General features: G+C 55.8%; 1 protein-coding gene across 1 annotated transcript in view; it reads right to left on the reverse strand.

Annotated features, from left to right (window-relative positions):
* MLLT1 (MLLT1 super elongation complex subunit) overlaps positions 1 to 18,765 on the reverse strand; it is a 64,729-nt gene extending 45,964 nt beyond the window's left edge. Inside the window, 3 exon segments of the mRNA XM_040242075.1 lie at positions 3,371 to 3,453; positions 9,088 to 9,268; positions 18,696 to 18,765. Of these exon segments, the coding sequence (XP_040098009.1) occupies positions 3,371 to 3,453; positions 9,088 to 9,268; positions 18,696 to 18,707 (276 nt within the window). The 5' untranslated portion in view covers positions 18,708 to 18,765.
* Positions 18,766 to 20,765: the final 2,000 nt, after the last annotated feature.

Consider the following 20,765-nt stretch of genomic DNA (forward strand, 5'->3'; position numbering starts at 1 on the left):
GACCAAGTCTTGATGAGAAGCTCATCCCCTGTCCCGACCTCCAAGCTCCAGGGCAGGGGAGGGTGGAGAACAAGTTAGTCAGCAATGGCCAGTGACTGACTCATGCCTTGTTAACAAAGCTTCCATAAAACCCCTAAACATGGGGTTCAGAGCCCTCAGGGAGAGCAGGCGAGTGTGCAGGTTCAGGTGTGGTTGGGGGGAAGGACCTGGAAGTTCCTCCCCTACCCACACCAGGCCCCGCCTCTCTCCCAGCTGGCTGCTTCTGACCTGCATCCCACATACTAAACCCAAAACAGGAAGTAAAATATCGATTAGAATTCTGTGAGCTGTTTCACCAAACCCCAGAGCCTGAGGGGGCTGTGGGAAACCCTGATTTACAGCTGGTCTATCAGAAGCACAGGAGGCGCCAATCACAGGGTACACTGTGGGGCTGAGCCCTGACCTGTGGGTCTGCGCTAATTTGATGGCTACTGGCAGAGACAGCTAAGCTCCTGGACACCTGGACTGGATCTGGAGAATCAAAGCCAGAGGAGAGGTGCTGGGAAGGATGCTGCATTTGGCATTAAAATCAAGCGAATAGAAACAGCTCAGCGATGCCCAGAAGAACTTTTAAGTCAGAAGAACCCAACCCCACCCCTATTTTTTCCACCCGGGCTTTGGGGAAAGGAATGGTTTATCTGTATAAGAACATCCTGCCAACAGGTCAAACAGAATGTAGCCTCAGATAAGTGCTAGTGCCAAACAGCACAGAACCCAGAATTCCACCATTCCACAGCAGGTGCCATGGCCAGGGGCAGATGCAGCCAGAACGCCTCAGGCTTACACAAGAAAATGTCCTGCGTCTGAGAGACAGCCCTTCCTGTTCTGGGTGCACATCCACCCCACTGCTCGGAGAGGCCACCGGTCACTTTCCTTCATCTCTGGGGCTTAAGGCCTCAGAGACTGCCTGTTCCATTCACTCTGCGTGCCCAGGCTGACCCTCCAGTGACATCAACGATGAAGTGCTCACTCCATGCTGGGACCAAACCATGTGCTCTCCCTTCCATCTCTCCTAATCTTCCCAACAGCCTGAGAAGCAGACACGACTGAAATCTATCTCGTAGACAGAGAAACGGGTCCAGAGAAGTGGCTTGTCCACAGCTGCTCCTCATTGCTTAGCACAGCAATGATCAGTTCACATAACTGATGACTGAATGGTGAGGAGGGCTAAACTTCGACGGCAGCTCTTGCCTGCGTGGGTGGGGTGGGGCAGTGGGGTGGGGCAGTGGGGCGGGGGAGAAGCGACTAGCAAGTCCTCCCCAGATGGCCCTGCATCACGCACATCCCACATCTGCAGCAGCTGCTTCTGCTGTAAACCCGCCCTTGCTTTTCCACACCTGTCTGAGCTTTACCAACCTCCAAAGGGACCCACATTTATACAACACTTGAAGAAGCAAGCAAACAGCAGAATTCACGAACAGCCATCATCCTGGGTCACGTCCGTTTTGGGTACACATACGTGAACACAAGCTCTGCTGGTCCAAGTAAGCCCCCATGATTGAGGTGAGCCCAGCCCGTGTGACTGGGTGTCTAGGCACTCCCACACGCAGGCTGGGGATGTGACCACCCTCTAGGGCCTGGCCAAGTACTCAGTAATAAGCATCACCCAGCAGAATGTGAGGTGCACCAATGGGACCTGTGACCCACACCCCAGTCCCTCCCCAGGTAGTCTCATAGTGCAGGGCTGACCACTACAGCCCTGAGGGCAAAGCTGCCACCGGGAGCAGAGGATTCTAGCAATGGGACACAGGGCACAGGAGAGCACACAGCAGTCATCTCGAGAACGGGCTCATAGCTCCATGCCAGCCCCAGTGCCCAGCGCTGCAGATACGGAGGTATCCATGCACATCGCTTTCTCCAGATGCACTTGCTCTATCTCCCCAGCCACCCAGAGGGGCTCCAATCAGCATTTCATTTGCACAGCCTCCCCGTGGGGCAGGAAGGCTGGACACATACCTGCCAGGGACTCACCCCAGCCCTGGCCCTCCTCCACACTCCCCAAGCAGCAGGAGGCCTCCTGGAGTCTGGCTCCCTAGGCCACAGGGCGCCAACGCCCCCAGGGGCACAGTGCCCCTCCTGTGCCTGGGCAGACAGGTTGGGCTCTCCTCTCATCATTGGCCAGTCACCTTGACGCCCAGAAAATCAGGGTGACCTGCAGCCCCACCATCAAATCCCATACCCACTGAAATGTTCCTTGGTGCCCTAAAGCTCCACCCCTGACACCAGGGATTCTCAGAAGAAGCGGCTTGTCAAGTGAGCGGTGGCACCCATGGGCCCCCCAGGATGTCGTCCCCCTTGAGAGGTGGCAGAGCTGCCCACAGCCAGGCCAGCTGCATGCATGGAGAAGCACCCAGCCAGCAGGCATTCAGAGTCAGGTAAAGTGCCGGCTGGCCACACCTGTGAGAAGCAACAGAGGCTTGCTGCCAGGCAGACAATGGTTAAATGCTGGGTATTGGGCTTCAAGAAAAAAGCTCTGGTCTGAACTGTGTCCCCAGTTTCTAGGCTGCCTCCCACCCGCCACGTGATGGTGCTGGGAGGGGCCTGGGTCACGAGGATGGAGCCCTCAGAGGGGGATGGTGCTTCCACAGACTGCTCGTGCTTCCCCACAGAGGGCACAACAAGAAGAGTACGTGACCTGGAGCGCGGCCCTTCCCTGACCATGCCGGTGCCCAGTCCAGGACCTCCAGCCACTGGAACGCTAAGCAAACAACTTCTGCTGTTTCTGAGCTGCCCTGCCTGTGGTATTGTGTTATCAGAGCCTGAACACTCTGAGATGATTTCTCTTTTTTTCCACTGTAAGCACGTAGAGAATACTACAGAGAGAACACCCTCCTGTGATCCTACCACCTGGATTACCTTTACCATCTTTCATACATATGATCCCTTTTTTCTATAAATACCATACACACAACTTGCTTTTCTCATTCAACAACCCTAAAAGCTCTCTCCCACAAGGCCGTCAACGGTTCCGGTTCAGAACATGCACAAGGGCCTCCAACCAACAGTCTACGCTGAACATCCAGGTGCCTTCCAGATCTACCCCTCTCCTCCCATGGTGACCGTTCAAGGACTCTGGCCCCACCCCAGCATGGGACGGCTAGGCCAGGGACCTGCCACTTCCAGCATGACTGATGGGGCCATGGCTTGCTGCTCCCCGACTTGCCAGCTCCCCAGTGACCTCCAGGGAGAGACGGATGCGACACTCCACCCGCGGGCGCCTGACATGGAGTCTCCGTTACAGGTGTCAGCATCCCCCCTGCCGCGCACGCACTGCTGGCCCCCTCACCTCGTGTGAGTTGTGCATCCTCCTCATCACTCCCCAGGACCCTACCTTGTTCTTGAAGTACACCTCGATGGGCATGATGAAGCCAGCGTACCCCGACTCCTCCACCTTGTAGGGGGGCTCCTTGCACACTGGAAAGAAACAGACGGCGTGCCATCAGTGCCCGGCAGCAGGAAGCACACACATGCTGCCTCCTCTCCGGGCTCAGGGGGCTCTGCAGGAGGCCAGCTCCCCAGGAGCGGAGATCCCAGGCCTGGTCCACATCAGAGGGGTCCCAGGGGAGAGAAGCAGCAGAGCAGGAGAAAGAGCACCCCTGCCACCCTGGGGTGGGAGAGTGTGTGGGATGGGGCCGGAGACCAGCTAAGGCAGAGTAGCCAGCACTGGCCACTGGGCGCTTGGGTTCAACCGACTGAGAGCAGCAAGTGAGGCTTGGGCGAGATGCCAGGCCTGGGGAGCCCTGGTCTCCCTGCAGGGCAGATTTTCTGCTGTGCCCACCTCCTGCCATCACCCATGTGAGCACGTGACTTGGGGCCCTGCTAGGGGCCAGGGACATAGACACTAGATGGAGGTGACCCAGTCTAAGATGGGGCTTGCTGCCTGGGTTCCACTGCAGCACCTAACCACAGCATCCCTAGGGACCACAGCATCCCCAGGGACGGGGGTGTGGAGGGAGAGAGAGAACCCAGGAAGAACACAGAACAGAGGTAAAACACTCTCGCACAGTCTCACTCTCCAGGATGCACTGTCAATGTTTTGATGTGTATGCTGTCACTACGCGAGCAATGGGAAAACACTGTTCTCCTGCTTGTAGGAAAAACAGGACAGTACACATCAACCCCTCATGTCCTCCACCCTACCTTCTCCCGTGGTGACCAAGAGGTAGGAAAAAACCCTGCCACCTGTTAACACCTTTACACACGTGTCTTAAGTGGGCCACAAATGGCTGGAACATAATGACAGGCCAGCATCTTGCACGTGGCCGGCACATGGGGTATGAGGCTTGCTCGGCTGGCCTGACTTCCCGCCAGGGGCGAGGGGGCAGTCACGACCCGGCCATAGGACCCACCGCAGCAGAGCCTCCTGGTGGCACCAGTGGCAGCTCCTCAGCTGAGCACCAGCAGCACTGTCGCCTGACATCAGGGCATGAATGCGAGTCATCGCTGCCACCAAATGCTGCATTCATTCAGCATCCACGTCTGTGGTGTCGGGTGCCCAGATGGTGACAGAGGCCAAGGGCACGCCTCTGGTCCCCTTCAGTGGGACAGTCGGCCCACCCGGAAGTCAGGAGTAGCCCTGCCGAGGGGACCACAGGCAGGGCACTCTGTGGGGGTGACCTCAGCCCCAGTCCCTATTCCAATAGGCCTCCTGCTCTGTGGTCATCCTCCGCGGGTGCTGACTGGGCACGCTACATGCAGCCCACACCACACCACTTTCTCATTCCCTCTGAAACCTGCACTGCCTGGCATCCCGCAGCTCAGGATCCAGGCTGTCCCACGCTCCCTCAAGGCCACCTTAGCTTCTCCCAGAGAACTTGGGAAAAGGAAAGAAAAAAACCAGTCAATGTCCTCAGAGGGAAGACAAGCTCAACAAATGAAAACAAGATACTTTCAAAAATGAAAATTAGAGAGTAAGAAAGGGCTCTTAGACATTACAAATACAGTATTTACAGCGGTTTAATTCAACAGAAAGACCAGAAAATAAAGTCAACAGAATCTCCCAGAATGTAGGGATTAAAAACAAATTTTTTTAAGAAAGGTAAGAGGTGTAAAAACAGCAGCTAATATTCATAAAGCACCTACTGTGTGCCAGGCAGTATTCCCAGAATCTTATACCATCAACTCCCAACAACACTGTGAGCCAAATGCACTTGTTCCCATTTTACAGATGAGAAAACTTAAACATAGAGAATTTACATAATAAGCATTCTAGAAAGAAAAAATAGAAAGTAAACAGATGGAAAGAAATTGTCAGAGAAATAGGAGAGAATCTTCCAGAGCTAAAATGAAGGGCACCAAATATCCAACATGATGAACAAACAAACCAAAAAAGATTCAATATGATGAACAAACAAACCAAAAAAGGCCCCAGAAAGGTCATAAAAACCATCTTAAGTCCTTCTAGAGAAAAAACAAAAACACTAAAAAACATCACCTGCAACAGAATGAGAAACCAGTAGCATCAGATTCCTCGGAAGATGACAAAGCAACACGTTCAAAGCTCTGAATGATAGTCACTCTCCAACTGGAACATTATACCCAGCTCAACTACCGCTCAAGCGTGGGGCCAGAACAGGCCACTCTAGATACACTAAGACTTTATTCCCTACACACCTTTCTTCAGAAATTGCTTCAGTAATTAGTCTCTTGAGAAACTTCTTGATAAATTACTCCAGTAAAACAGGAAAATGAACCTAAACACAGGGTGTTAGGTGAATCCCTGAGGAGAAAAGTAAAGTCAGTCCCAGTGTGATGGCTAATGAGGTGGTCTGGAGAGGAGCCAGTTCTAATCAGAAGAGGAGAGGCTGGAATGAAATATCCAGAGGAAGAGGGGAATCTCCACTGAATAAATGAAATGATGGGGGTATCGAAAAAAAGGCAAACCACCTCTGATGAAAAAGACAAATGCAGGGATGGGGAGGAAGAAGCAAAAGGTGTTCACAAAGCCACAGGCCAAATATGAGGCCAAGTAAATGGGGCCAAATTTCTGTTTTCTTTTTTTGGCTGAGCTGGGTGCAGCTTTACTGCAGCACGAGGGCTTTTCTCCAGCTGCGCACTCGGGGAGCCTCTCCAGTTGTGGCACATGGCCTCTCTAGTTGCTGCATGCGTGCTTAATTGCCCCATGGCATGTGGGATCTTAAGCTTCCCTGGTGGTTCAGCAGTAAAGAATTTGCCTGCAATGCCGGAGTTGTGAGAGACACGGGTTCGATCCCTGGGTTGGGAGGATCCCTGGGAGAAGGAACTGGCATCCCACTCCAGTATTCTTGCCTGGAGAATCCCCAGACAGAGGAGCCTGACAGGCTATAGTCTATGGGGTTGCAAAGAATCAAGACAGGACTTAGCAAATAAATAACAACAATGTGGGATCTTAGTTCCCAAATCAAGGATCAAACCCATGTCCCCTGTATTGGCAGGTGAATTCTTAACCCCTGGACCAGCAGGAAAGTAACAAAACTGGGCCAAGTTTTAAGCAAGGATGACAAAAAAGATCCTATCTGACCTTGGCATGACCTTGAGCATTCTCCTTGGAGCAAGTGGCCCAGAGTTCAAAGAGAACCATCCCGATGGTGGAGAGCATCACTATAGTTAGTGACCCTCACAGTTACCGACTTCTAGACTTACTCTCTAGCCTGGAACAGAACAACCTTAACCAAGTTGAGTGTAGCTCCCAGAAGGGGCATAAGGGTCAAGGAAGACGGGCTGCTCCTGCCCTCCTCTTCCTAAGTAGAAAGTCAGGAGACCATGGCCAAAGCCGACAGCTTTGGAGAACCCATCCATTCTCTTGGCAAACATTTAGAAAGCACCTACTGGATCCTTTCAGCCCCAGGGATACAGCATCAAACTGTGGCCAAATGCAAACCCCTTGCTTGGCGGGGATGTGAGGGGGCGAAGCTTAGGAAAGAGTCTGAGCTTTCATGTTAGAAAGTTAATAAATTTTTAAAGTGAAAAATCTAGAAATAAGAAGTGAATTCGTTTCTACCACTTTAAAGTGGTAAGGAAGGGACACAACCCAGAAAGGACTAGAAGGCTGCCCCTGGGGTGGGACCACCATTGATGAGTTGGGAGGTGGAGATGCCCACCAGGTACATTCCTGGTGGGTCTGTGCAGGGTGTATATTCTGATTTAAGACACTTTTTAAGCAAATAAAGTATAACTTCAGAGGCTGGAGTCCTGTAAGGAATTCACTGGCTGCTTCACCTTATCTGTTTTTCCCTGATCACTAAACAAATGGCAAACAAACATCTACCATCTAATTCACGTGATGCAGGGTGGCTCAGTAGTAAAGCATCCACCTGCCAAGGCAGAAGACATGGGTTCGCTTGCTGGGTCAGGAAGGTCCCCTGGAGAAGGAAATGGCACCCCAGTCAAGTATCCTTGCCTAGGAAATCCCATGGACAGAGGAGCCTAGGGGGCTACAGTCCACGGGGTCGCAAAGAGTCGGACACGACTGAGTGTCACAACCACCACCACCACATGAGGCAGCTGCCCTCTACATAGAGGCTGCACCCATAGGCTTTGCAAACAAGGACGGTTCAGCTACTCAACTCTGACTGCAAACTGCCTCTGCTAAACAGCATGCTTCACCCAAAACCCATTTTTCAGACATGGGGAGCTTGGAGGATGTGCCACTTCCACATGACCACAAATAGGTGACCAGGCCTCTTGGGAGCTCAGTCTCCACACCGAGACATGGAAGGGGATCCTGGGCACCGCCACCCCCGCCAACACCACAGTCTCTGTGAGTGGCCGGGAATCACCACTGGGAGAGAAGGGGACTGGACGGGAGAGGGAAAGCAGGCGCCCGGCCAGGAGGAGGCAGCCTGGCTTCTGCTGCTCCATGGCACAGTCAGTGACCACGGAATGAACGGACTGACCAAGCACCGACCAAAACCGGCAGACCCGGCCCACGCTGTGTGGACCCCTGCTTTAAAGCTCGGGCAGCTTATCAAGACCCCTGAGCCTGCTTCCTTTTCCGTAAAAGAGGGTTGTGGGGCAAACAAAAAGAGCTTACGAGCAAAGCGTGCCTGATAAGTGGCGTGTAGTATTATTATTATTACTACTACTATTACTACCAGGTGCTTTCCAGGTATCTGCTATTATCCGGAGCCCGATCTGCTCTCTCCAAGAGGCTCAGAGAGGAAAGAAGGAAGAGAACTGAAAAGTCAGGAAAGGAGAAATGAAGGAAAGGAAGAGCTGAAAGCTGATGGAAGAATCCAGAAGGAAGAACAATGGCCACTAACTATGCCACTAGGAATGTGGAGCTGCCGTCCCCCCCAAACCAGGAGTGTCTACTTCTGTGACACACGTCACCTCCTGGCTGGACAGTAAGACATTTGTTGGCCCTGGCCCAGGCCCCAGTGGGTCCCAGCAGGCTCCATACTCTCATCTCACCCAGTGCAGCCTCACCCCCAACCCTCTGGCCCCACTGCAGCCCGGCAGCGGCTCTCCCTGCCCCAAAGCCCTTCTGGAGCACAGGGTCCTTTGTTCCTTTATCAGCACATCCACTCGAGGACTATTTATGGGACCCCTGTGACATGCTAGGCTTCACGCAGGGTACCAAACAGTGACACGACAGACAGGCCCCGACCCCACAGAGCTCCCCAATTCCCCATCAAATTCTCCAGGAAGCGGCCTCTGACCCGGCACCCTGGGCAAGTTCCTGTGACTCACAGGCGCAGGACAGCCTGAGGGGAAACGGGGAAGAGGCAGGGGCAGTACGCCTCCCTTTTCTGGTCTAGCCCCACACGCCAGGGGCTCTGGAAAGGGCATCTCTCCTCTGCCGACATGGGCCCAGTGAGCAACTTCCTGCTTACTCACGGGGTGGTCATACACCACCCTGCCCACCCTCCAACCCGGGCCACATACTCTGGGTGCCCCTTAGAGCCGGAGCCTCAATAATGACACAAGACACCCGTCACTCTGCTGGGCTCTGACAACCAAGTTCACAGCTGAGGGGGAAGGGAGAGTGGGGGGCACCCCCGTGCGGGGGCAGAGCAGAGCTGGCCAAGGAGTTCAGGCCGGCTGCTCCCCAGGGAGGGGGGCACTCACCCCGCTTGGGCTTGGGGAAGCTGTCGTGCAGCCGGAAGACCACCTTCTCCACGAAGTGCTGGATCTCGCACTGCTCGGGGCCGCGGACGAACACCATCCAGTCATGCGTGAACCCCTCCGTGGTGGGCTTCTTGCGCAGCTGGGCGCGGTGTCCCAGCTCTAACTTGACCTGGACAGTGCACTGCAGGGAGAGAGGCAGCAGCAGGGTCAGCGCAGAGCCCAGGGCCGTGGGGGGTGGGCTGCCCCCTCCATCCACCCTCCAACCCACCCCAGGTGGCATACAGCGCCCAAAAGTGAAGGGACTCTGGGAGGCTCCAATCACACGGGGGGGGGGGGGGGAGCACGTGCTTCTTCTACATGCTCTGTCTCCCCAGCGAGCCCACCCAGTCACCCCAGGACCCGGGCACCTGCGGCCCCCTCTCCCCCAGGCTCTGCACAGCTCGCTGGCTCCTCTCACTGAGGTCTCAGCTTGACAGCTGCTTCCTCAGGGAAGCCTTCCCTGACCACCCAGTCTGAAAGCACCCACTCCCAGCCCCACAGCTCTTCACCACGTGGTCCTCTCAACACCCTCCACCATCAAAAACCACCTGCTAGTGGCTTGCCTGGTCTGCTCTTAAGTTGGCAGCCTGTCCGAAGCAGTAACGCTCAACAAGATCTCCCGAAAAAAGAACAGTGTGACCCGTGAGGAAGGGGCTGGTGCCAGGACCGGAGGCTACCGAGATCCACTGATGCTCAAGCCCCTTGCATAAAAAGGCTTAGCACTTACACGTGACCTACGGACGTCCTCCAACAGACATGACATCATCTCTGGGTTACTTATAATACCTCGTACAACACAGATGCTATGCAAACAGTTGTAAATACAGGTAAGTGCTATGTCAACAGTGCCAGGGCAAAGCAAATTCAAGTTTTACTTTTTGGCACCTTCTGTAATTTTTTTTCCCAAATATTTTCGATCCACATGGATGCGGAACACATCAATCTGAAGAGTGGGCTGTATCTCACTCTACAAGTGAGGCAACCAAGGCTCTGAGACTGAGCTGCTGTGTGGCCACGAGAGATGGCTCTGCTGTATGGAGATTCAGGCCCGTGTGTGGGGGTCACCCAAGGGCCACTCTGCTGTCCTGGCCAACCCACGTCAGTCCTTGATTAAAGCCCTGTCATCATCCATCATCCCACAGGGTGCCTCCCGGAGAACAGAGACCCTGAGGGTCACCTGAGTCACCCACACCAACGATGGTTTGCGGTGAGAATGGGTGGTGGTGGTGGAGGGGGGGGTCCAAGAAAGAAGCCACCTGGGGACGGGTGCAGATGGGCCACGGCCTCGGCAGCCAGACTCCCCTCCGCGCACACACTTTGGCCTCTCCCCACAAAGAGAGCAGCCCCCACGCTTCACAAATTCTGGAGTGCCAACAGGGACCCCCTGCATACACCACTCTAGCCTGGAAAACCCTCTCTGAAGTTCCTTCACACAGAGCCTGACACCTAGTATCAAAACCAAGAACATTACAAAGAAGGCGGAGGCCAAGTGGACACTTGCTTCTAAGTGCCAAGATAACCAGGGGCACGCAGGCCGCCAGATCCCACACATCCTGGAGGAGACTCCCCCGCCAGGCTCAGCAGCCCGGGCCTGGACCAGAAGCCTCTCTCTGCGTCCTCCGCCCTCTTTCTCACTCCCAGACCCCAAGCATCCCCAGGGGCCACAGCCCCTCTGGTGCCTGCCTCTTTTACCCGTTTAGACCCTGCCACCAGCATCCTTCTGCTCTTCCCCTCCTCCTCCTCCTGCTCGGTCACTGCCTGGGACACAGGGCTCACCCTTCTCGGTCTGAGTCAAGTCCAAAAGCCTCAGCACACCTCCCACCTGCGTTTCCCCAAGTCTGGGATCCTCCTGATTCACCATGTTTTCACCTGATTCAGACAGAGGATGCTGCAGAGCCGTGCACACACACATACGTGCACTCGCTCACAAGCAGCTGGTGCTAAGCTTCGGACACACCGTAGGGGCTGTGAACCAAGGGTGCACAGGGAATGCACACACCCTGCTTCCCCGTTCTGTCAGGCACCAGCCATTCCCAAACGCAGGCATGCCTGCTCCTTCCCGGCTGTGAGCCCACAGCCAGGGAGCCCTCACTCACTTCTCTGCAGACTGAACTTCCACTCATCCCTGACGCCCTGGCTCAGGGCTGCTCTCTCCAGAGCCCTATCTGATCAGTCCCCACACTGGAAACCAAATAGGCCCTGGTCTCCATAACCATCTGCAAACAGCCAGCTCCTTGGTATGCTTCAACCCAACGCTGCTCCTGAGCACCCTAGGCTGTCTCCAATTACCCTCTATCCTGGAACCACACTACTCGAGGTATCATCTACACAGGATTAAACTAGAGAGGCTTCCCAAATCAGGGAGTTCTAAGCGGCGCATTCTGGGGGGAAGGGCCGAGGTGACAGTTAAGTATAGGGTGGTCTCCTCATGTGGACTGGTGGGAGGCTGTGGGTGCTGAGTGAGCTGTAAAAACGGCAGGAGCCCCTCCCCTGCTAGCAGGACCACAGTCCCGGGAGACTGCTCAGAAGTAGAGCAGAGAGACCCCCCCGCCCAGGGCTGGCCCAGTGGCAGGAGGGGTGGGGATCCAGATGGAGTATTTCGATTTAACAGAAGAGAAGTGACCGCCAGCTACACGCAGGTGATGGAGTCGGGGAAACGGCACTGAGAGAGAAGTACCCCGGGCAACTGTGTATGGTCTGGACTGAAGGCAAACTAGGACAGACAGACGGACCACAAGCCTGCTGGGAGGCAACTGGAGGGAGTGGCTAGAAAAGGAGCCTGAAACAAGGGAGCTGGGAGGACCTGTGGGCGGATGGAGGAAAGACAGGAGACCCTGGGCAGCTGGGAGACTGTGATGCCCGTGGAGCCTGGCCGGGCAGAGCAGTGGCGGGGGATGGGGACACTTGAAGGGAAATACCCCACCAAAAGCTGGAGGAAAGGGCTGGACGCCTGGATAAACAAGTCAAGCTCAAGTCAGCCACAAGCTTCTATTCACAGAGCACTGCTTATGGGCAACGTTCAAGATAAACAAATCCCGACGATGTTTACATGGTCCCGAATAGGCCATAATCACCCCCCACACCCTATACAGAGTGTGTAACACACTCTGCCTCACACACCCTGTACACGAGTGTACAGCACACTCTGCCTTTCTCTCCAACCTGTTCTAAGGCTGAGAAGTCAGGAGACGATCCCTGGACTGGGGGCAAGGTTCCAGGTGGGAAGCCAGATCATGATGACGAGACCCTGGGAACAGCTTCCGGTATTTAGCACTAAATCCCAGGTCTGCTGTTCACCTGGCCAGAGATCCACAACCCTGCTCCCACCTTGGCCACACGCCCGGCATGTCTCATCACATGGGGTTCCCACCCAGGGCACACCAGCAGGCAGCAGAGCCGTGATTGTGAAAGAAGGGAAGACCACAGTTCCATCCGAGGGGGAAGATGGGAGTGCCAAAAAGTCGCGCCACAGGCCAAAGTAAACAGGAAGGTTCTGAAGAGTGATGGGTAATCTTTGCTGCCGGCGGGCCATACCCAAAGCCCCGCCTGGGCCCAGGCAGCATCTCTGCCCTCGGGGGCTGGCGCCAACTCAGCCTCAACAACCCCAGACCCCAGGAGCCGAGGACCAGGCTATGCACCGCTGCACCCAGGAGAGGGGGTCTCCTTCAAGTGCTGGAATCTTCTGAGAAGTAAAGATGGTGGAATCACACAGATCTGGGGACACGATATGAGGGAAAAAATCACTGAATCAGTGAGACGCTCGAGCTACACTGAAACAGAGGCAGGCAAAGCTGAGCCCCCGCCAGCTACTCCAGCTTGGCGAGTCTCGGTGATTTATTACCTGCTCTGCCCTTCCCTCCCCACTCCACCTGGACTCCCCCGTTCAGCAGAACCGAGCAACTGAAGCAGACCCTCAGCCGCTGCTCCAGGAAGGGTATCCACTATCGCCGGGTTAACAAGCCTGTGCTGCCCCAACTGACACCTCTCACCTGCCACTCGGCTGCCAGGAGGTGGCAGAGCCTCTGGGGGCGAGGGCAGGCCTCGGTCACTGCCTTGGTTCAGCATTTCATCTGGGGGCTACTTCACCACCCCCTCCTCCAATGAAAGCCCAGAACAAAGGGGCACACTCCAACCCTGCCCTGGAAGGGGTTAACTATTCTACCTCTGGGGAAACCTCCCTAAAACCTGAACAGAACGAGGGCTCCCAAGGCCATCTGGGGACAGTTAAGCTTGGGCTGAGGGCCTCCACCAGGCGCTACCCTAGCTCCAGGCCAACTGGCAGTAGGCACTTGGAACCCCACGGCCAGAATCCTAAGTCCTGCAAAGCAGGCCAACGCCTCGGCTGGCCCAGATCCCTCCAGGTGTGGAGGCCCTGCCAGCCTGGGGCCCACAGCTCCTCTCACCTCACAGCCCTTGCTTCCCCAGATCCTTCCCGAAGCCCTCAAACCCAGAACCCAGCCAGCGCCCAGCCCCAAAAGGCAGGTCTTCTACACCGAGTGTCTGTAAGATTTCCCCGGCTCTGCTGGTGGGAATTCTCTTCAGCAGACACCCTTCCCTCTGGGAATTCGCACTTACCAAGTGGCCTAGTTATGCCTGAAGTCTGGCGGCTGCTGTGAATTCCCTCAGATGCACAATCCCCTCCCCTCCCAGGAGAAAGAATCACCGAGGGACCCCTCATTGGCCTGGGATGATTCTGCCAAGTCTGACGGGACCCAGCGGGGTCACTGGCCATGTGGTCCACACACAGCCACAGAGGGGGATGGGAGGGAGCGGGGGACTGGCCCCACGGAACCACAGCCACACAAACCCAAAGAAAATGCTCTTCACACAACTTTCTCCCTGGGGGCCCTAGGGGGGCTCCCAGAGCAGCCACTGAATCAGAGCTGGCTCCAGCTGTCCCTCCCCGTGTCAATCCTCTCAAGCAGGGACCACCTGCCCAGAGGTGGGGACCTCTCACAAGAGCCACAGGAGGGCCTGGGCCTCTGACCCGTGGCCCACAGAGGGCTGGTGGCTGCCCCTGCACCCTCTTCTGGTTCTGACCAGCCTCAGTCCTGGGGCACAAGGTTAATGAAAAAGTGACAAGGACTCAATGAATGTGTCTCTGGACACTAAGGATAAGCAAGCAGACCACTACTGTGCATGCCAAGTCCCTTCAGTCGTGTCCGACTCTTTTGTGATCCTATGGCCCACAGCCCATCAGGACCCTCTGTCCAAAGGATTCCCCAGGCAAGAATACTGGAGTTGGCTGCCATGACCTTCTCTAGGGGGATCTTCCCGGCCGACCAGGGATCACACCCGTATCTCTTACATCGCCATCACACCCGTATCTCTTACATCGCCTGTACTGGAGGCAGATTCTTTACCACTAGGGCCACCTGTGCAGACCATGGGGATAAGCAAATACACCCACGATTCTCAGGGCTGTCAGGGGGCTGGGCAGCCTGACCTCCAGCAGCCCAACAGGGAGGCCTGGCAGCAGAAATATTAACACTTTAAATCTGTAGGGAGCACCCAAAAACATGTGGACAATATGCTAGCTGACCCCAAAGCTCTCCAGGGAGCAGCCTCGGGAGATTCTGAACGCGCACAACCAGATGAAGGCATCTTTCCCAGAGTCAGTGGGCCTGGTGACAAAGGGGGTGGCTCCTAGCCCCTTTTATTAAACAGACAGTTGGTAAAGTTAAGTGCAAAACTTTATGTTACAAACTGTGGGGGACACGAAGGGAAGTTGTTAGGCTCTAGCCCCCACTCTCAAGCACGTTACAACACAGCTTTAAAGCCTGGCAGACCGACCTGCCGGATGACAGCTTCAGAGCCAGGTTGGCCCGAGGTTCTCTGGAAAAGGTCTTGGGAAAGAGGGAGAGATCCCCAAGCATGCCCCCAGCCTCGACTCTTCCTCTGGAACATGGGCCTTCCTCCACCGTGAGAAACACACCACCCTTCCAGAGCAGCAGAGCATGGTCACAGAAAGCTGTTCCCAAGTCCAGGCTTAGCAGATGAAGCGTTATTGAGCGTCAGTTCAACCTGTGGTTCAATGGGTCAGCCATCCACTTCAGCAGCCAGGCCCGACACTTCTGCAAAGGGAGGAACCCCTGGGCCTTTGGGGAACAGGACCCCCAGACAGACACCACTTCTAGCTCCCTAGGCAGCCCCCGGCCCCGCAGCAAACTTTCCCACCTTTTCAGCATCTGCTCAGTCTGTAGCCACGCCCATTCCTTCCCCACTATCTTTGTAGATCATATGCCTGTCAGCCATGACCCCTAAATAAGTAAAGACCTGCCCCCCAAGATACATCATCACGTTCCCTCTAAACAAATACAAATCCTGAGATTTCCCTGGTGGCCAGTGGTTACGACTCTGCACTCCCACCGTAGGAGGCACAAGTCTGATCTCTGGCTGGGGAACTAAGATGGATTTCCCAGGTGACGAGGTGGTCAAGAATCCGCCTGCCAATGCAGGGGATGCAAGATACGGGTTTAATCCCTGTGTTGAGAAGATCCCCTAGAGGAGAAAATGGCTACCCACTCCAGTATTCTTGCCGGGACAACCCCAAGGACAGAGGAGCCTGACGGGCTGCAGTCCATGGGGTCGTAAGAATCGGACATGACTTAGCCACTGAGCACACAGGCATGGGGAACTAAGATCCCACCAGCTGCAGAGGCCAAAAAGAAAAACCCACCATCAAATCCCAAAGTAAATAGACGAGTAACTACAGACTAGAGGTTGGAGGGATCAGACAGGTGGGTGTATGGTCAGGGCAAAGGGAACCAGAATGACTTTTCCCTGGGAGCCCAGAGCCAAATGCAGAACTCCCTCTTTTCTCAGCTGGGCCAGAAAGTTCTAGAGAACACACCAGGAAGGCCAAGAGAACCAAAATCTCCAGAAGCAAGCAGGCCTGGGGGAAAGACCCATTGTTCCTCGTCACTCTGAGGCCTTCACAGGTGTGGGGTGTCCGGGGGGAGGCAGAGAAGGCCGACTCTGCTGGATTCAAAGGGTCCCCACCCCCACCCCACACCCAGATCCCGTACCAGAAGTCCTGGACTGCTTACAGCTGGCTCACCCATTCAGATCGATAAGGGACACCATTCTCTCCTGCCTCCTCTGGGGCTGTGAGGAAGGGACAGGGCTCAGAGCTGGGGCCTCTCCCTCCCACATTTGCATGAGAACACAGCCCAGACAAGAACTGGACTGAGGTGGCATGGGCCTTCCTCTGGGGCCAGTTTCACTTGCACTTGCATGCGCAAAGATTCGGAGCAGCGCTGTCCAGTGGAAACTCCTGCCATGGAGGAAAGGTCACCTCTTCACACTGCCCAACGAGGTGGCACCTCAGGAGTGGTGGTTCCTGAATACCTAAGACGTGGCTAGGACAACACAGGAACCGACTTTTTCACTCTGGTTCAAGTCACACCTGCCAGCAACTGTCACACCAGACAATGGTGGGATGGTGCTCTTTGGTCCAGGGGGCTCACCTGACCCCAAGCAGGACTGTTGTCTCCCTGCTTTGCCAGCCCAGAACACTGCCCTGTCTCACTCAGAGACAACCACAGCCTGCCAGGGCCCCCACATCACAAGGTGAATGGATGTCCATGGGCCTGAAATGTCTCCCTGGGGGCCCAAGTGGGGTAAGGGGCAGAAGTCCTGCTCTGCACCTGCACGGTGTCCAGCAAGACTTTCCCAGGGTCCAGCTGCCTTAAGAGTGGACACTGAAGGTCTATTTTGTTTCCTAACTCAATACAGATCGGAGGCCTCAAGCTTGGTCCCTTCAAGGGAAATGAACTCACCCCACCCTGCAGAAATCCCCATTCAGCTATCATAAACTATGCCTCACCTCTTGAGAGAAAGGTACAGCACCAAGGATGAAGTGAAATTGTAGTGAGAGGGTGCCCTGAGCACAGGATTCAGTGATCCTGGGCCACTGGGCAGCCAGGATGGGCACGGGGGTATGCCTCCTGCACCCCCACCCCTGAAACCCAACTGCCACACAGTGCCTCACCAGCCAAAGCCGCCTGAGTGGCGCCGACAGCCAGGGACGCCCCAACCTGCCCTCACTAAAAGCAGGGAATTCAGCTGCCACCCCCACAGCCCCACACCGCCTTTCCTGGCCTCACGCCCCGGGAAGCCAGGGGCAGCAGAGGAGGGTGAAGAGAGAGCTGATCCTATGTAGGGAGCTGCAACGGTCCCAGGCTTGATGAGTTTACCGAAACTGGCTCTGAGTTTCCAGACCAAAGGGAGAGGGTCCGTGGGGGGTTTGGGGGGTGGGGAGGCTGGGGAACACTCTGGGTTTGCAGCAAGTCTCCAGGTGGAGGCTCCAAGATGCTGGGGAAGGCAGGGAACATGGGGGTATACAGGAGCTGGGCGGAGGACAGTGGGTCAAAGTCACAGCACCAGACTAGGGGATGTTGGAAGAAAGTGGGCGACCATGAACATCAGGAGAGACATGGGGGTCTCTGCAGGGAGGATAGCTGTGGTTCCAGGAACCAGATCCAGCTCTGGATTGGGGGGGTGGAGGGCAATGTGGGCCAGCGTCAGGGTCACAGGGGCAAAGAGGGCCCAAAGTGAGGGGAGTGAGGCATCTGGTGTGTGAAGGGCGTGGGGGCTCCAGATCAGAGCAGAAATGGTCCCTGGATCTGGTCAAAGAGGGTCTGAAGGTGAAGAGACAACCCTTTCGGTCCCTGGAACCCAAAGGAGAGTGATCAGAGCAGAGGGGGCTGAGGAAGCCGGCCCAGGTCTGAAACGAAGGATGTTCAAGGCAGGCCGGGGTCCTGGTGGGAAAAGGCCGGGGACCTCGCCGGCGTTTGGGGAGAGGGCTGGGGCTGAACTGGGGCTGAGGCAGGGGCAGGATCAGAGGAGAGAGAGAGGTTAGGGTGGGCCTGGGTTCCAAGGAGGAGGCTGCAAACCAGGAGTTCTGGAGGGACTCAACCCCCAGCAAAGGTTTAATGTGGAGAACAGACAGAGTTTGAGAGGAAGCCGGGCCAAGGGGCCAGAGCGGGCAGGAGACACCACCTGCCCTGGATTCAGAGAGGTAAGGGGGTACAGGCCGGATCAAAGCACTCTAAAGGGACCCCGGGGATGGCTGCGGGGACTCATGATTGAGCCAGCGTCCGGAGGGATGTCCCGGGGGGGGGGGGGGGGGCCCGCGGGGCGGTCTGGGGTCGCAAGGGGAGTCCCAAGGTAATCCGGGCGAGGCTGGGGTCCCGAGGAGGGTCCCAGAGGGTGTGGGTTGTAGTGGGGTCACAAGAGGTGTCCCACGGGGATCTGGGCCGGACCGGGGTTGCGAGGGCCATTCCAGAGGGCTCTGGGCAGCGAGGGACCGAGATTCACAGGGGAGTCTGAGGCGTTGTAACCCGGCGGGGGTCGCGGATGGGGGAGGGGCGCCCCCGCCCCACATAAAGGCCCGGGGGAGCGGTGGGCGCGCACAAAGCGGGGCGGGCGGGCGCCGAGCGGGAGCGGAGAGGCCGGGACCGAGGAGGGCTGGGCCGGGCGGGCGGGTAAGGGAGGGAAGAAGGGAGGGAGGGAGGGGGCCCGGCGGGCGGCGCGGGCTGCGCTGGGGCGGCGCGGCCGTTCCTCACCTGATTGTCCATGGCTGGCGCCCCGCCCCGCCCCCGGGCCCCGCGTTGCTCGCCGCCGCCGCCGCCGCTCAGCGCCGCCCCGCCGCCCTCATTGTCTGTCAGGCGCCGCCGCCGCCGCTCCCGGCCGCCCGCCCGCCCGCCAGCCCCGCGGAACCGGAAACCACCGCCAGCCCGGGTCGCGCACCGACCGCGGGCCCCCGCCGCAGACTCGGGCCAGCCGCCCGGACTGACAGAGGTCTGGGCCAATCGACGATACGGACAGCCACTCGTGGGGTGGGACTTCCGGCCTGGTGGGGGCCTGCCGGGCTGCGGTCGGAGGGACGAAGCCCGCAGCCAATGGGGTGCCCGGACCGGAGGGGCGGGAGGAGGGAGGGAGGGAGGCGCGAGGCGAGCCCAGCAGAAGGGAGCGCGAGGTGTGCGCCGCACGTGGAGGGGGGTGGGGGCGGGACAAGCGCGCTGCGCCTGCGCACTGTGGTCCGCAGGGGGCGCTGCCCGGTGGCTCGAGTATCCCTGGGGCCCGAGCCTCCCTGGGCCCGAGCTGAGCTGGCGGTTGGAACGCTGGAGAGGCATCCCCAGGGACATTTTTGTTTCCTGGCCACGTGTTGCTACTGTGTGATGGAATGAGCCCTGGGCTCTGGCACTACAGATTAATTTTACAATCCTGGATCTCTCTCATGGTTCACTCCCTTCCTCCCCTGAGGGTCAGTTTGCATCAATAAAATGGGGACTATCACAGTACCTTTTGATGATAGTTCATGCTAGTCTGAATGATACAAATCTGATACCGGCTACACTAACATAACCAAGACCTCATTTTATTTCCGAAAATTATGCCAATCCCTCCAAAAACCGATTCTTAATTTACCCATGAATATATATCTTCACAGGTTAGGAAGCAACAGTTAGAACTGGACATGGAACAACAGACTGGTTCCAAATAGGAAAAGGAGTACGTCAAGGCTGTATATTGTCACCCTGCTTATTTAACTTCTATGCAGAGTACATCATGAGAAACGCTGGGCTGGAAGAAGCACAAGCTGGAATCAAGACTGCCAGGAGAAATATCAATAACCTCAGATATGCAGATGACACCACCCTTATGGCAGAAAGTGAAGATGAAATTGTGAAAGAGGAGAGTGAAAAAGTTTCTTAAAGCTCAACATTCAGAAAACGAAGATCATGGCATCTGGTCCCATCAATTCATGGCAAATAGATGGGGAAACAGCGGAACAGTGTCAGACTTTATTTTTTTGGGCTCCAAAATCACTGCAGATAGTGATTGCAGCCATGAAATTAAGACGCTTACTCCTTGGAAGAAAAGTTATGACCAACCTAGATAGCATATTCAAAAGCAGAGACATTACTTTGCCAACAAAGTGTCCGCCTAGTCAAGGCTATGGTTTTTCCAGTGGTCATGTATGGATGTGAGAGTTGGACTGTGAAGAAAGCTGAGCGCCAAAGAATTGATGCTTTTGGACTGTAGTGTTGGAGAAGACTCTTGAGAGTCCCTTGGATGCAAGGAGATCCAACCAGTCCATTGTAAAGAAGATCAGTCCTGGGTGTTCTTTGGAAGGACTGATGCTAAAGCTGAAACTCCAGTACTTTGGCCACCTCATGCGAAGAGTTGACTCATTGGGAAAGACTCTGATGCTGGGAGGGATTGGGGGCAGGAGGAGAAGGGGACAACAGAGGATGAGATGGCTGGATGGCATCACCGACTCGATGGATGTGAGTCTGAGTGAACTCCGGGAGTTGGTGATGGACAGGAAAGCCTGGCGTGCTGCGATTCATGGGGCTGCAAAGAGTCAGACACGACTGAGCAACTGAACTGACTGAACTGATATACCTTTACTGTGACTTGTAAACTGTGTTTAGATCAGATGTAAATGTATCGCCCCACCTTTTTCATGATCTTGTAAGCCACTTTTCTTTTGGACATTAGGACTTCTACCTGCAATTTGGGGTCCCTTGTGCAATTATCTTAAATTCCTTCTATAAGATTAAAAACCAGGGGATTTTGGTTTGTTTTGGCTACCCCCCCCCCATTTCTCATTTAAGTGTCAGGGTCAG

This window comes from Oryx dammah, unplaced genomic scaffold (genome assembly GCF_014754425.2).
Source record: "Oryx dammah isolate SB20612 unplaced genomic scaffold, SCBI_Odam_1.1 HiC_scaffold_5, whole genome shotgun sequence".
In the NCBI taxonomy this organism is placed as follows: domain Eukaryota; kingdom Metazoa; phylum Chordata; class Mammalia; order Artiodactyla; family Bovidae; genus Oryx; species Oryx dammah.